Genomic DNA, 14,864 nt, shown 5'->3' on the forward strand with positions numbered 1-14,864 from the left:
TTTAAACTTCACGTGTGCTTTAGAACCCTAATTTTGAACACCCACTTTCCATGTACTGTGCCTATGTTGAGTCCTGGTGCTGCCCCTAATTCCACCTGCTGCTACTACATCTTAGAGGCAGTAGGTGATGGCTCAGGTGGTTGGAGCTCGGCTCCAGCTTGGAAGACCTTCTGGTTTTGGCCAGCGCCAACTTTAAACATTGAGGGCATTTGAGGGGTGAAGCAGAGGATAGAAACTCTTTGTATCTTCTGCTTCTGAAAAAAATTAATCAAACAAAAAATTTTGACATGTAAATTCTCATTTTTCTATTGAAAATTTTGTTGAATATAGCTCAAAACATCTAACCTACACAATAGAAGAAAATAAATCATGAACCTAATTCAGTTTTAGGCATCTAATTGAAATAGAAGACATTTTTGTTTTGGTCAACATGTATTATAAATAATAAGCTAAAGCATTTCATTTTTTTCTTGTTAAGTATTGAATAGAACAGTGTGCAAAGCATTTGATCTTTTGGACTTACACAATCATATCTTCATTCAGCTTCTCTTGAGATAGAGTACAGTTCCGATAATTTGCTGCAAAAATAAGATTTTCCTTTATAAAGGAAATGAATTAATTAATAAGAAATTTATTAACAAACAATAATTGATATTGTTTCATTTGTAGATTTCTCAAGCAAATACAATGCATTCTCAAGAAAATATACTTAAGACCTATGCACAGGCTTCCATTATTCTCCTTTCCTATTCTTCAGTCTGGAAGTTGAAATAATTATCTGCACTCTTAAGAAGTACTATATAATATATGTAAAAATACAAATGTTAATAGCTCATATTCAGAATTATTTGGGCCATGTCCGATGTGACAACAGTTAGGAAAGTAATACTTTTAGAATTCCTCCTCGCTGCCTGAGATCATGTATTTAGAATTAATTGAGATTCCCGAGGGAGTGGTTTGGAAAGTCCAAGAAAAACAAGAGCTTATGAAATTCTAGAAGCAGTTGTGGAAAACGTGGAATGGAAGTTCATCAAAATAATGTTGGATAAAACTAGGGCCACAATGTAATGAAGCTATGTTGAAAATAGTCCTTGGGTTATATGTTTTCTAAGGAAACATATCTATGTATCTTTGAGAACTTCATTGTACTTTTACTAGCATATTAAGGGCCTGATTTAACCTGGCAAGATTTCATTATCATAAGTTACTCGTTTAATCCCTATAATAAATGTTTGTAATGATTTGCAGGTACAACGTCTCTTCATCTCTTCTAGAACCATATGATCACATATAATAAAATCTGTGATCTTTATTTATGTGCAGTCACTTCTCCTTCCATTTGTAGGATTGCAGGAGGAAAAAAAATTTAAATTAGCTTATTCCAAAAATATCAGAATTGATGTGGCAGAAGCATTGATAGTAAAATCAAATAAAACTTAAATGTTTAACTGAGCTAATAGAATAAACACTGCTTCTAAACATGGCACTTATGTTTCTATGATTATACCATAATCTCATTTGAAGACTGTATTAATAGAAGCAATAATTGCAAAAGTACATTGCTGGCACAAAAATGGTTCCAGCTAGTGGGCAGTTACTCCTCATATTTCTATTTTCAGAATCAACAGAATCTTCCAAATGCTTATTAGGAAAACATTGCATGGATTTTGAAATTTTTGAACCAAAGTAATCTCATCTTTCAATTTTTCATTTTTGCAGTCCTCTCATAGGATTTCTCTTTTAATAATGTGTTTTAATATAGCAGTTCTATCATGAACTTACCCAAATCCTCATCAAACATATTTACATGTTCAGCACATTTGAAAAAAAAATGTATCACAGCAGTATGAACCCAATATAACTGCCCATTCTATGTAAAGTAGTAAGACAATCTGTTCTGTAAGAACAGATCTAACAAGAGTCCCAAATAGAGTGCCTTAGATTTAAGATTCATTCACTCATAGACACATAGCTGGGGGACAATGAATATTTACTTAGGGAACTTGTGGATCTGTTTAACAGTAAATTAACTTATTTGTTTAGTTTATATCACTGAAACAACATTTTAGTCTATTAATCTGGATATTATATTGTCTCAACAATTACAATATGTAATGAAATCAGATATATTGTCAGTTATGTCGTTCAAACTTCTTATCATTGACACTACCTCTAGAAAAATTCCCTGTTTAAACAGAAGACATGTACATGGATAGACAGAGCTGGAAGCAATGGGTTTATTTCTCTCAAAAAAAATTGGAGCGCTTGAAAGAGAAGCCTTTGGGTGAAGCACAAGTTGGTACAAACTAGTACTCAAGTTAAATAGGGCAGAGTTGGAAGTACACCATTGTAGGCTAGACTAGTAGGTAAAAGACTGGCTAGGTTTTAATGAGTATTTGCCTCAGTGCTAAGAAGCATATGAAAGAACATTCCGTAGCATGAAATTTTGGGGGAAAAATGAGCAATAAGGGAATTATTAGCACTGATATTATCCACTACAGAGTGGAGTCACCTGATAGTGCATTGGAAAAAACTCTATATAAAGATAAGGTCACCTTAAAGGACATGACTCTGAATACAAAGTGTGTGAAGGATGGCTACCCCACAGGTCAGGCGACAACACCTTTTGTACCTTAATGGCTGGATTCCCCCATTTGTCTTCCCCTAGGATACTTGTCTTTGCTCTTGTCATTTCTGCCTTTTTTTTTTTAAGATTTATTTAATTTTTACTGCAAAGTCAGATATACAGAGAGAAGGAGAGACAGAGTGGAAGATCTTCCATCTGCTGGTTCACTCCCCAAGTGGCTGCAATGGCCAGAGCTGCTCTGATCAGAAGCCAGGAGCTTCCTCCAGGTCTCCCACGCGGGTGCAGGGTCCCAAGGCTCCGGGCCATTTTCGACTGCTTTCCCAGGCCACATCGGGAGCTGGATGGGAAGTGGGGCTGCTATGGTTCTGTTTCTCTGCCAAGCCCTAGTTAATACGCACTTTGGTTCTTCAATACTTAACAATATTACAATGGACTTAAGTTCATATTATACACATAGTATTTTATAATGTAATAAGCTTCAGTGTGCATGCAATGTTTGATGGCTTCAGATAGTGCATCTGAGTCCCCAGCAGTGCAGGAAAACATCTTGTACTCACTTGCATTGGTTTGGACTAGACAGCCACTAACAAGGTGGTCACTCACTTCTCCTAAAACCAGTGACATTAAAGGGAGGCAGGCTCCATTTACCAACGAGGCCAGGATACCCAGGATCATGAGTGTGATGTCCAGTTTATCGGCAAAACGGAACTAAGGAGAGCAAAGCATGGCAGCATTAGTTACGAAATGAATGAAACACAACCTGGAGCTTGAGGTGTAAAGGCGACTTTACAAATTAAGAGATTCAACTGTTGTATATACTATCATGTGCTTGTTTTCACATACTGAGTGAGAAATAGAAACCAAACACTGACTCCTCATGATTTATGATCTACTTGGAGGAAGGAATTAAGAAAACTAAGACTAAATAACACGAAATGTGGATAGTGATACACACACCAGATAAGAGCTGGGCATGAGTCGGAAACCTTGCTCCCCTTGGTGGAATTTGCAGGAAGTTATTTGCAAAGACTGCAATGGCCGTGTCTTAGTTCTTGCAAAGTTGATCTGCAAATTTTCAGCAATCCAAGCTCATACTCACAGCACCGTGACAAATAAGTGCAAGAATTAACTAACTAGTAAAAATACAATGAATTATACTTTAGATTGTTAACTTTTAGGTTCCTCAGATTTTTTTCTACACAGAACACTTGCTATTTTATATATAAGAATCTATCACGTTTGCAGAAATGTCAGGAATAAGAATTATCTGAATGTCAAATAGTAAATATTTTACATCCTAGTGTAAAGCGGATCCACCTGATACCGTTTCATAACAAACTGTGCAGAAAACTTGGAAAAGTGAATTATTTATTCTAACAGAGAGAGGCCAAGATACAGTGTATAATGGTATTGATGAGGAATGAGATCTGAATAGCAACAATAATAATTAAGTAGATGTCTTATAAGTGAAGGTGAAAAGTTTCATGTTTTTCCATTCATTCCTGCGAAAGTTCTTGGGAAAACAGGTGCTGTTCATGAGCATTTCTTTTCTTTTCTTTCTTAACATTTATTTTTATTGGAAAGGCGGATTTACAGGGAGGAGAGACAGAGGAAAATCTTCCATCTGATGATTCACTCCCCAAGTGACTGCAATGGCCAGGGATGAGCTGATTGGAAGCCAAGAGCCTGGAGCTTCTTCCAAGTCTCCCATGTGGGTGCAGAGTCTCAAGACTTCGGGCTGTCCTTGACTGCTTTCCCAAGCCTCAAGCAGGGAGTTGGATGGGAAGTGGAGCAGTCAGGACACGTACTGGCACTCAGATGGGGTGCTTGTGCTTGCAAGGTGAGGATTTGGCCACTGAGCCATTGTGCCAGCCCCACAAGCATTTCTAATGATGTGACACTAGTGGCCAGGCTGGCAGTGGTCAGAGTGTCTAAAGGGAATTCTGGAAACACATCCATGACAGTTTTCTTTGTGGCAGGAATTTGGCTTGTGGCATTGGGGAAGATGCTTGGATCCTCCACTGAAGAGCCTGGCTTGGATGTGAGGCTCAGCCTCTTAGGAGGGTCATGGCAGGCAGTGGAGATGGCTGGAACAGCTGGATTCACACTGCGTAGGTTGCGTTTCTGGCTCTTGGGTTCCGGACCTAGCCTAGAACTCTTTGGCGTTTTAGGGAGTGACCTAGTGGATGGGGCTCTGTTTCTGCCTGTCTCTTTCTCTCACTCACTTTCTCCTGCAGTTTTTTTTTCTATAGAAAATATCTTTCGAGTATAATGTAGAAGAGGTGTACAGACCCATTTTGTGGTACTTAAGCTTTACAAAATACTTAATTATTTTTTTTTATTTCAAAATAATACACAACACCTTAAAAATAGCAACCATGATAGTTTGTCAGTGTGGAATCATCAGAAAATACTGAAATGCAAACACAGATAGCAAAAAACATAATTTCCACCACTCAGAAGTAAATTCTGGTAACAGGTATACATAACCCAAACACTTTTTTTTTTAAAGAAGTTGATACTTGTGGGGGTGTTGTGCTGTTATTTTCCTTATCTCATTGTGGAACTTTGGAGCTTTTTTTTTTCCTATTGGAAATTTCATGTAGATGAATTAAAAAAAAAAAAACTCCCTTTCTTTCAATTAATGCATTGAAATGACCTAACAAACACAACCAGTGCTGATAATTCCACAGAATTTTCTGATATACACATGTTCTGGTGGTTCCACTTACTATCTCAATACACCCAACAGCTTGTTTCCCCACTGTAGGCAATTGTTCTTGTGTTCTGGAAAATAAACATTTTAGATTAAAAAAACATTACAGTGTCAGTATAACTTACAAAAGCTTCCAGTTAACGTCTTTGTAAAGCTTTCAGTTGACCTGCCTGGCAGCAAATTTATACTAACATGAAACCTTTCCAAACGAACTTAATGATGAAACAGAACAAAATATTCTAGAATAATCCCTGTGAAAATGAGCCATCACTTTTTGCTGTCCGTCAGTTTATCAGGGTAGGAACTGAAGACATGCATCTGGAATGGAACTTTTAGAAATTATGGTATAGTTCATACAACACAGTTTATCCTCTTATCATTTAAAAGAAAATACCCCATTAGGCCAACATGTGTGCTTGTGTGTCGTGTTGCCATGACCACCGTTCATCCATCAGGCTGTCTTCATTCTGCACAGCTGAAGCTCTGGACCCATTAGGCAGTTCCTATTGGTCCAGGTATCGTATAGAGGTGAAATGCTGCACTGTTTGATCAGCTACATGTTTTCAAGGTTCATTCTTGAATTACTCCTTGGCATGTCTGCCGTGTCCATCTGTGTTGTAGTGTGTGTCAGAATTTCCCTTCTTTTTTGCAGGAGATATGTGTGCCATATTTTCTGCATCCATTCATCAATGAGCCCATGAATGAGCCCACATTTTGGCTGTTCGTATCAATGTAGCTGCCAAGGCAAGTGGGCAAAGGACCGTGACTTTTTGCTTTCAGTTTTTTTGGGTATCTATTCAAGGGATCATTGCTGAATAATTCCATTTTTAATTTTTGGAGGAAGGAGCCACTATGCTATTTTCCCCAAGGGATGCAGCATTTTTAGTTCTTACCTACAGCACAAGAGTTCCAACATCCTCTCCAACACTTGTTTGCTCATTCTCTCTCTCTCATGTCATTCTTATAGGTAGGGAGCAGTGGGATAACTTTTTTAATCCTTTGTAACAAAATGCTCAAGGACATTCATGGATGAAGAGTATCTAAGGACACATTTAAACTCTGAAATTTGTCCCCGGCTTTGGAATTTCACTTTTTGGCTCCCGTTTTAAGGAGGTCTAAATCCAAGTTGTAAATTTTATTCATTTGTTTCCATGGAAATCTTCCAGTTGAACACACATGCACACGCACACATGTACCCACTATCCTGAAAGAGTGAAGGTTCCTGTTTTCTGAAAGGACATCATAGGAGAACCAACTTCCTTCTCTTCGATTTTGTAACACACTGTACTGACAGCTTTGATAACTGACAAATCAGTTAATTTCATTCCAACTCAGATTAATACTTTACTTGTGTACAACCCAATTTACTCTGGCAACAAAAAATGCTTTTAAAAATCCCATAATTTGGGCCCCGCGGCATGGCCTAGCAGCTAAAGTCCTCGCCTTGAACACGCCGGGATCCCATATGGGCGCCGGTTCTAATCCCGGCAGCTCCACTTCCCATCCAGCTCCCTGCTTGTGGCCTGGGAAAGCAGTCGAGGATGACCCATAGCTTTGGGACCCTGAACCTGTGTGGGATACCCGGAAGAAGTTCCTGGAGGAAGCTCCTGGCTTCCTCATCAGTGTAGCATCGGCCTTTGTGCTCATTTGGGGAGTGAATCATCAGACAGAAGATCTTCCTCTCTGTATATCTGACTTTCCAATAAATAAATAAATCTTTAAAAAAATCCCATAATTCTTCCCCATTGTTTAGGACCTGGGGTCCGGGGAATACTTTTGTCTTCCCCTGACCTTCCTGGAAAGTTTTTGAAGGCAGTATGGATTTTTAAAGCTTCTTTTTCCACCAGTGTTTGGAGCGTCAAGTCACGTCTCCATGCCAGTGTTCTGCACGCTAGCGCAGGGAAGGTGCAGTCAGCTGTGGTCTTACCACTGACCTATGAATTTGCAGTTCAGCACATGTTGTCAGTGTGCATGTTTTCAGCGTGAGAACAATGAGTCACAGAGTAAACAACTTTCCTTTAGGCATTGCTAGTGCTGGATCCTGAGTCTGACTCGTGAGCCTGGACACTTACTAATCTAGTTGTTGTTGTTCTTCTTCTTCCTCCTCTTCTTTTTTTATTCATTTTTATGGGAAAGTCAGATTATAATTATAAGGAGAAGGAGAGACAGGGAGGAAGATTCTCTGTCCGTTGGTTCCCTCCACAAGTGGCCACAATGGTCGCAGCTCAGCTGATCTGAAGCTAGGAGCCAGGAGCTTCTTCTGGGATTGGTACATGGATGCAGGGCCCCAAGGCTTTGGGCCGTCCTTGACTGCTTCCCAAGGCCACAAGCAGGGAGCTTGGATGGGAACTAGAGCAGCTGGGACTTGAACCAGCATCATATGGAATCTGGACACATGTAAGGCAAAGGTATTAGGCAGTAGGCTACTGCAACGGATGTGATCTATTCACTCGCCAAATAATGCTTATGTGCACAGACATAATCTAAAAGCAGGTCTGTCCCCTCGTTATTCCTTCATACCAGCAGTCTAGGGCACAGAATTTAGAGAATCTATTTGGAATTTTTGAAGAAAAGTTCAGAGTGTGCCCAAAACTTGGGGTAAGTTGATTTTGGGAAGACAACAACCGTGGACTATTAAAGCAGAGGTGTGAAGTACAGAATTCAGTTCTCTTGATTTCCATTGTATTCCAGCATTGGTATCTTGTGTGGCTGTGAGAAGAGCCATGAGTTCAGCACTTTTGAAAAATATTATCCAAGTTCCTCAGGAAACTAAAATTAGAATCCCTGTATGATCCTGCATTTGGGACATTTGCTCAGGTGAACTGAAATCAGCTTGCCAGAGAGATGCCCGCTCTCACATTCACTTCAGCCTATTCGCAAGGGCTGAATGCAGAATCAACCCAAGGGTTCATCGGTGGATCCGTGCTAAGAAGCAATGCACTATGGGCGTTACAGCACAGCGTTGTTCTGCCTTTAAAAAGAGATTCTGCGATTTGTGACAAACTACATGAACCTGAAGAACATTATGCTGAGTGACGTAAGTGAAGCATGACAGCTTCATGTCGACATTTGCATGTGTGACCTTGAACGATTCCATTAATGGAATTAGGGAGCAGAATGTTGCTCCCCGAGTCTGGGGAAGGAGAGGACTGGGAAGCCATGGGTCAGAGGCACAGTGTTGCACTTAGGAGAAACAGAAGGTGTTTAATATATCAGTTGGCTTGATTGGAATCATCTGATCAAACGAGGGTCTCTTAAAAATCCATTGAAAAAAACATAGTATAAATACATAGATTTTCTAGAGAAATTAAATAGAATTGCTAATTTTGGGGGAAAATAGTCTAGGCATTTTTACTGTAGCTGTGAAAAAAAATAAGCTATATTTGAAGGTGCCAAAGAATACTTTTAGTAGAATTTAGGTAAATCTTACCCATTTCTCTGGTCAATTTCTTGCATCTCTTCAATGCTTTCAGAACTGGCCATCCTGTTTACAGTTTAATTCTTCTGAAATAACATATTAACAAGCACATCATGATTGTGTGAGTTTCTTGTACAGAGCATTCTTGACACCCGTAAACAGTGTCTGCCACAGCTGGCTGTTGGGACTTTCAGCCTGCTCAGCTCCTAACCCACCAAAGGGTTCTGGCTACATAGTTCACTCCTCAGAGCTCATCATGGATCTCCTTCATTCTGATCTTAGATTTGGAGCTAAGAGACATTTAAGAAGTTGAGTTAAAAGAGGAAGCCAGATTCCGTGGGAAAGACATGGTTTATTGGCATACAGCATTGTCTTCCTATTCTGTCACTTATTTGATTGTAATTGGTTAAAAGTTTTAAAATAAATTATTTCGAGTTTATTTTTTAAACGGCAAAATGATGAGACACAGAGAAAGAACGCTCTCCCATCTGATGGTTCAGTCTCCTGATGCGTACAGCAGTTCCGCCTGGGCTGTCTAAGCCAGAAGCCTCAAACTGAATCCAGTCCTTCCCATATGAGCCAGAGTCAAGTGCTTGAGCCTTTCCCTGAGGCCTCCCAGGGTTTACATGAGCAGGAGGCTTGATTGGAAGGAGAGCAGCTGGGATTTGAACTTGGCACTTCCATAAAGGCCTCTCAAGGGCCAGCTTTAACTCTCCATACTACAACAGCCATCGCCAGTGGAAGCTTTTAAACTTCCTCCTGCTCAGATATATATATATGTGTTATAACAAGCTCATGCAATTGTTCCCATTAGAAACAGTTTGAGGGAGAAGGGATTTTTAGTATATCAAAATTAAATGACTTTGGGCCTGGCACGATAGCATAGTGGTTAAAGTCCTCACCTTGCACGTGTTGGGATTCCATATGGGCTCCGGTTCTAATCCCAGAGGCCCTGCTTCCTATCCAGCTCCCTGCTTGTGGCCTGGGAAACTGGGAAAGCAGTTGAGGATGGCCCAAAGCCTTGGGACCCTGCACCCGCATGGGAGACCCAGAAGAGGGTCCTGGCTCCTGGCTCTGGATTGGTGAGTCACTTGGGGAGTGAATCATCAGACAGAAGATCTTCCTCTCTGTCTCTCCTCCTCTCTGTATATCTGCCTTTCCAATTAAGAGAAAAATGACTTAGAGCTTCTCCCATGTGTGAGTCAACTGTCACAAAAAATCAGACTGATTGGACTACCCACTTGTCATTATGACTGCCTATTCTTCCTTTTTATAATACTTCAAGCTTTTAGCTGTCTCAAGGTCATACTTATGTTGATCAGTTACCATTTAGCAACAGATGTGCACAGATGTTTGTGACTTAAGCTTTACTTTCAGGCCATATAACACATTACACTATACTGAGATGATCATAAGATATGGGTTGACACGCTAGAGTGAAAGTACTAATGAGTGAAGTGGCGCTTAAACTTCTGAAAAAGCTCATCAGCTTTCAAACAGTAAGGATCTCCATGAACGAATGAGTCCCGGTGGGTCAGAAATGCTGTTAATTACAGGAAGTATGATAGAACCACCCTTTTGTATATTTTTTGCTTCACAAAAATTGATGGTTTTAACTTCCTACAGGAGATATTTACAGCTGCCTTAATGACTATGCCATCTCTGATAATTTATCACACGTAAAAGCAAGACAACAAAATAGAAACGCTACTAAGATGATTGACAGATCATTTAAATTTACATTCACACATATTAACAACTCTCTATTTAGTACGACTCATCGTTTCTTAAAAAGCAGTCTGAACAGGCTCACCTTGGCATGTGCGGTTGTGCCTTGACATCAAGCACAGGGGCGGTTTCTCTCGGCAGAGAACCGAGTGCACCGAGTGGAACGGTGGCTTCCCGAGCTTGCTCTCTGATCGCTCTGTAATATCTGATTAGACCGCTGATGAATCTCCCAGGAAGGCACACGGTGACCTCGTCACATCACACTTGGAGAAGAACAGGGACGAAGGAAACCCACTGAGCCGAAGAAGCTCCTTTTATGAGAACACATTCCTTTTCCAGCTCCACAGGCCTAGTTTTCCATTGTTTAGTCCCGTAACATAGTTGAAAGTTTTAACATTGATTTATCTTACTTTTATTTGAAAGGCAGAAATACAGAGAGCAAAAGGGGAAGAGAGGGAAAAGGGGAGAAGAAAGAAAGTGAGAGAGAAGGGGAGAGAGAGAGAGAGAGAGAGAGAGAGAGAGAGAGACAGAGAGAGAGAGAGAGAGAGAGAGAGAGAGAGAGAGAGAGAGAGAGAGAGAGAGACCGACCTTCTATTTTTGCCTCATCCCACAAATACTCAGAATAGCCTGGGCCAGGCCAGGCTGAAGTCAGAAACCTGGAACTCAAATTCAGGTTTCCCATTTTGTAATTGCTTCATGAAGAAATACAATCTAACAGGATAACAAGGATGTATGTCCTCATCTCCTAGGGCTCACGCTGGCAGGAAGCTAGACTCAAAAGCCACAGCAGAATTCGAACCCGGCACTCTGAGAGGGTTATGTGGCCTCCTGTGGCCTCTTAACCAATATACCAAATTTCCAGTCCCGTAATAGCTTTTTAGCTACTTAGCTGAATGAGTAATTATGATAGGCAAAATAAATGTCTTTAAAAAGCCAAAGGAGAAAATTGCCGGGCAACTACTAAGTAATACGTGATGTAAAATGCATGATTTGTTCTATTACTTTATAGATGTTCTCTGAAAATGATCTCTCCTTTCCCATTTCTTTGTTCTCTGTGCTCATATCTGTATTATATTCAGAGGTCTACTCTACCTTATATTATAAATCTTACTTAGCCTATTAAATTGCGTTTCTTCATGAAGTAATCGCAAAAAGCAGTAACTTTATGTGAACTAGCCACTAGTTTATAAGAACCATAAGATTGGTTTGCTTTTCCTAAGGAACTCACAGGTTTTTATTTTCTTCTTTATATTACAATTTTAATACTCAATGTATTACCAATATCAGTAACATGGGCTTGGTTTAAAACCTTGCTAGGAAAGCAGGCTTTATTTTTTAAAGATTTGAAAAATTGTTTGAAAGACAGCATTCTAGAGAAAGAGGGAGAGAAAGGGGCACGTCCGTAGCGGCTGCAATGCTTCTGCTTGGGCCAGGCTGAGGCCAGGAGCCAGGAGCCAGGAGCTTCCTCAGGGTCTCCCACGTGGGTATCAATAGCACAAGGACTTGGGCTACCTACTCTGCCGCTTTCCTAGTAGCAGTAGCAGGAAGCTGAGCAGGTGAAATTCCAACAGATGCCCAGGTAGGAATGCTGGTGCCGCAGGTAGCAGCTTAACTCGCTATGCTGTAGTCCTGGTGCCCTAGAATATACACTTTGAAACAATTCAGGTTAATTGTTTAAAAATATATGTAACACAAATTAAGCAAGTCACCTAATTTTTAGTTCACAGTTCAGCAGCCTGAAGTACATGCCCAGGGTTGTGCAGCTATCATGATGATCTTCAGAACTTTCTCATCTTCCCGAAGTGGGACTGTTTGCTTATTACATGACAAGTAATTACCTTTGAAAGGAAAGTCTACTTGGGTCCTTTCTACCCTTTAAATTGGATTCATTTTTTCTTATTAGATTATATAAGTTCCCTACTCATTCTTCATGTCATCTCCTTATCGGAAATGTGTCTTGGAGATATGTTCCGCCATCATGTTGACTTCCTTTCGGTTTTGGTACTGGTTTTCCTTGCTGTGCAGAAATGTTGCATTTGATGCTGTCACACTTTTCTCTGCTTTCGCTCCTATTATTTCGATGCCATATTCACGAAATCATTGCCAAGACTTGCATCTGGAAGAAGTTCCCCTATGCTTGTCTTGACAAGTTATACAGTTTCAGGTGTTAATTTAAGCTTACAATCCATTTATAATTAATTTTTTAAAGATTTATTTATTTTTATTGGAAAGGCAGATATACAGAGAGGAGGAGAGAGAGAGAGGAAGATCTTCGTTTGATGGTTCACTCCCCAAGTGGGCACAACAGCTGGAGTTGAGCCAATCTGAAGCTAGGAGCCAGGAGCTCTTTTGGGTCTCCCACTCGGGTATAGGGTCCCAAGGCTTTGGGCCATTCTCTACTGCTTTTCCAGGCCACAAGCAGGGAGCTGGATGGGAAGCAGGGCATCCAGGATTAGAACCGGTACCTATATGGGATCCCAGGACGTGCAAGACGAAGAATTTAACCACTACGCCACGCGCCGGGCCCCATTTCTAATTTATTTTTGCTGGGAATGTCAGATCGGGTCCCTAATGCATTGTTTTGTGTGCTGTGGGCCAGTTCTCCCATCACCATTGTGGAGACTGTCCTTTCCCCACCCTGTGCTCCAGGCACCTAGTTGAAGATCAGTTGATCCTGTGAGTGTGGGTTTGTCATTGTTTCTTCATTCTCGTTTCTGAATGATACTTTGGGTGATGAGTTCCATTTGCCATGGATTGTACTATCTTCCTGTCAGTGGGCATTTGGGTCATCTCTGGACTTGCAAGATCATGCAGTGTTGCTGAGAAAATTATTGTGCACATTGTTTGGGAAACATACTATGATTGACCCATCATATCTGTTGGCTCTGCATCTTTGGATTCCTACTACTGTATGTAGTACATTGTCAGGCCCAGAACAGATACATCTGTATTGACAGACTTTTATTTTTCTTGTCATCGTTCTCTAAACAACACAACAATCATTGTTCTGTCAGCAACTATAAATGCATTCACATTGCATGAGGAATTATAAGCAATCTAGAGGTGATTCAAAGTACGTAGGAGGATGTGCCACCCTTTGCTGCTTTCTTGGGTATGCATTAGCTGGAAGCTGGGTGGAAAATGCATTTGGGAATTGAAGCCAAGGTATTTAATAATGTACCAAATGCCCACCAAAGAGAATGTTACACCTGCTCCTGGAATAATCAGGGCAGTGAGAGTATTACTGCTAAGGGAGGCGGTTGAGGGTGTGAGCAATGGACTGACTCATTTTTCTGTAAAAGATGTGTTCCCCGTGAATGAACTGTGCTTTCTCTTTAGTAATTAGATAACTCTGGAAGGAACAGTTGCTCCATGATCAGCAAGGTCCCAAGACATTAAGCACCAGAAATGGAGAAAATAAAAAGCACGATTACTACAGAGAACAGCTTTTGTGCTGTCACTGTACAGACATTTAAATTCACACACTAGACGTGCTTGTTGTACACATACATGTGGTTTCTTATCTAGCTCTAAGAAGATACTTTTAAAAGTCAGTCGGTAGTGGAAATAGAAGACGGGCTTATTTTGGTGGGAGTTTTGAAATTTTAGCAAGAGACAACAGAAGAATCACTGTATCTCAACCATTCTCCCCATAAACACGAAGAGAAGATTCCATTCATTTCTGATGAAATGGACACTTTCTGAAACAGAGATTTAATGCCATCTACAGATCTCCAGAGAAGAGAGGAGCTGGTTAAAGGCTCCAGCTGTGGGTTGGAGTGGTCAAAATCCAGACAAAGGAGGGAGCTGGTGTTTAGCCCAGTGATTAAGTCCTGTACCCTGCATGGCTGTGCCTGGGTCTGACACCTGATTCCGAGTAGCATGGACCTTGTAGGTGGTGGGTTATGGTTCAAGTGATTGTGTTCTTGCTACCTATTGGGGAGACATAAATTTAATTTTCAGCTGTACCTATAGCCAGGGACCATTGCGGGAGACTTCAGCCAATGGTAAATTTTCTTTGTTTCTCAAATTAACAAGCAAGCAAGCAAACAAACAAACACCATAGCCAATTTAGAAAAAAGCACATAGACAGAACAGTCAGCAGGAAGCATGTGGAGATTGCTAGAAGGAAGCTCTTTGAGCACAGCAGTCCCTCCTTTACTGATACCTTCCTGAAACACCTAGCTTATGTTTCTGTGAAGTCTGGTTTGTAGAATCACTGATTGAAAGGCCCCAAGAGTAGGGCGGCAGTTGTACGAGGGTATGAGCTGTTTGAGCATTGCCATTTGGAAGAAGTTTGACTGCTTGGCTTACATGTCATAAATACATACATAAAACTGCTTTATGGTTTCAAGAACCATAGGGGTGAACATTTGGTGCAGCCATTGGATACAGCTGGGGCACCTGCAGCTCTC

General features: G+C 40.6%; 1 protein-coding gene across 2 annotated transcripts in view; it reads right to left on the minus strand.

Annotated features, from left to right (window-relative positions):
• The window catches only part of ABCB5 (ATP binding cassette subfamily B member 5), a 78,490-nt gene extending 69,704 nt beyond the window's left edge, over positions 1-8,786 (minus strand). For both annotated transcript variants that reach the window (XM_040964815.1, XM_040964814.1), the window contains exons 1-4: positions 8,734-8,786; positions 5,320-5,374; positions 3,145-3,295; positions 524-578 (exon numbers count right to left, since the gene is read on the minus strand). In XM_040964815.1, coding sequence (XP_040820749.1) covers positions 524-578; positions 3,145-3,295; positions 5,320-5,374; positions 8,734-8,786 — 314 coding nt within the window. The remainder of the gene's footprint in view (positions 1-523; positions 579-3,144; positions 3,296-5,319; positions 5,375-8,733) is intronic.
• Positions 8,787-14,864: the final 6,078 nt, after the last annotated feature.

The sequence above is a fragment of the Ochotona curzoniae genome, unplaced genomic scaffold (genome assembly GCF_017591425.1).
Source record: "Ochotona curzoniae isolate NIBS_2020 unplaced genomic scaffold, NIBS_Ocur_1.0 scaffold_3835, whole genome shotgun sequence".
Classification (NCBI taxonomy): Eukaryota; Metazoa; Chordata; class Mammalia; order Lagomorpha; family Ochotonidae; genus Ochotona; species Ochotona curzoniae.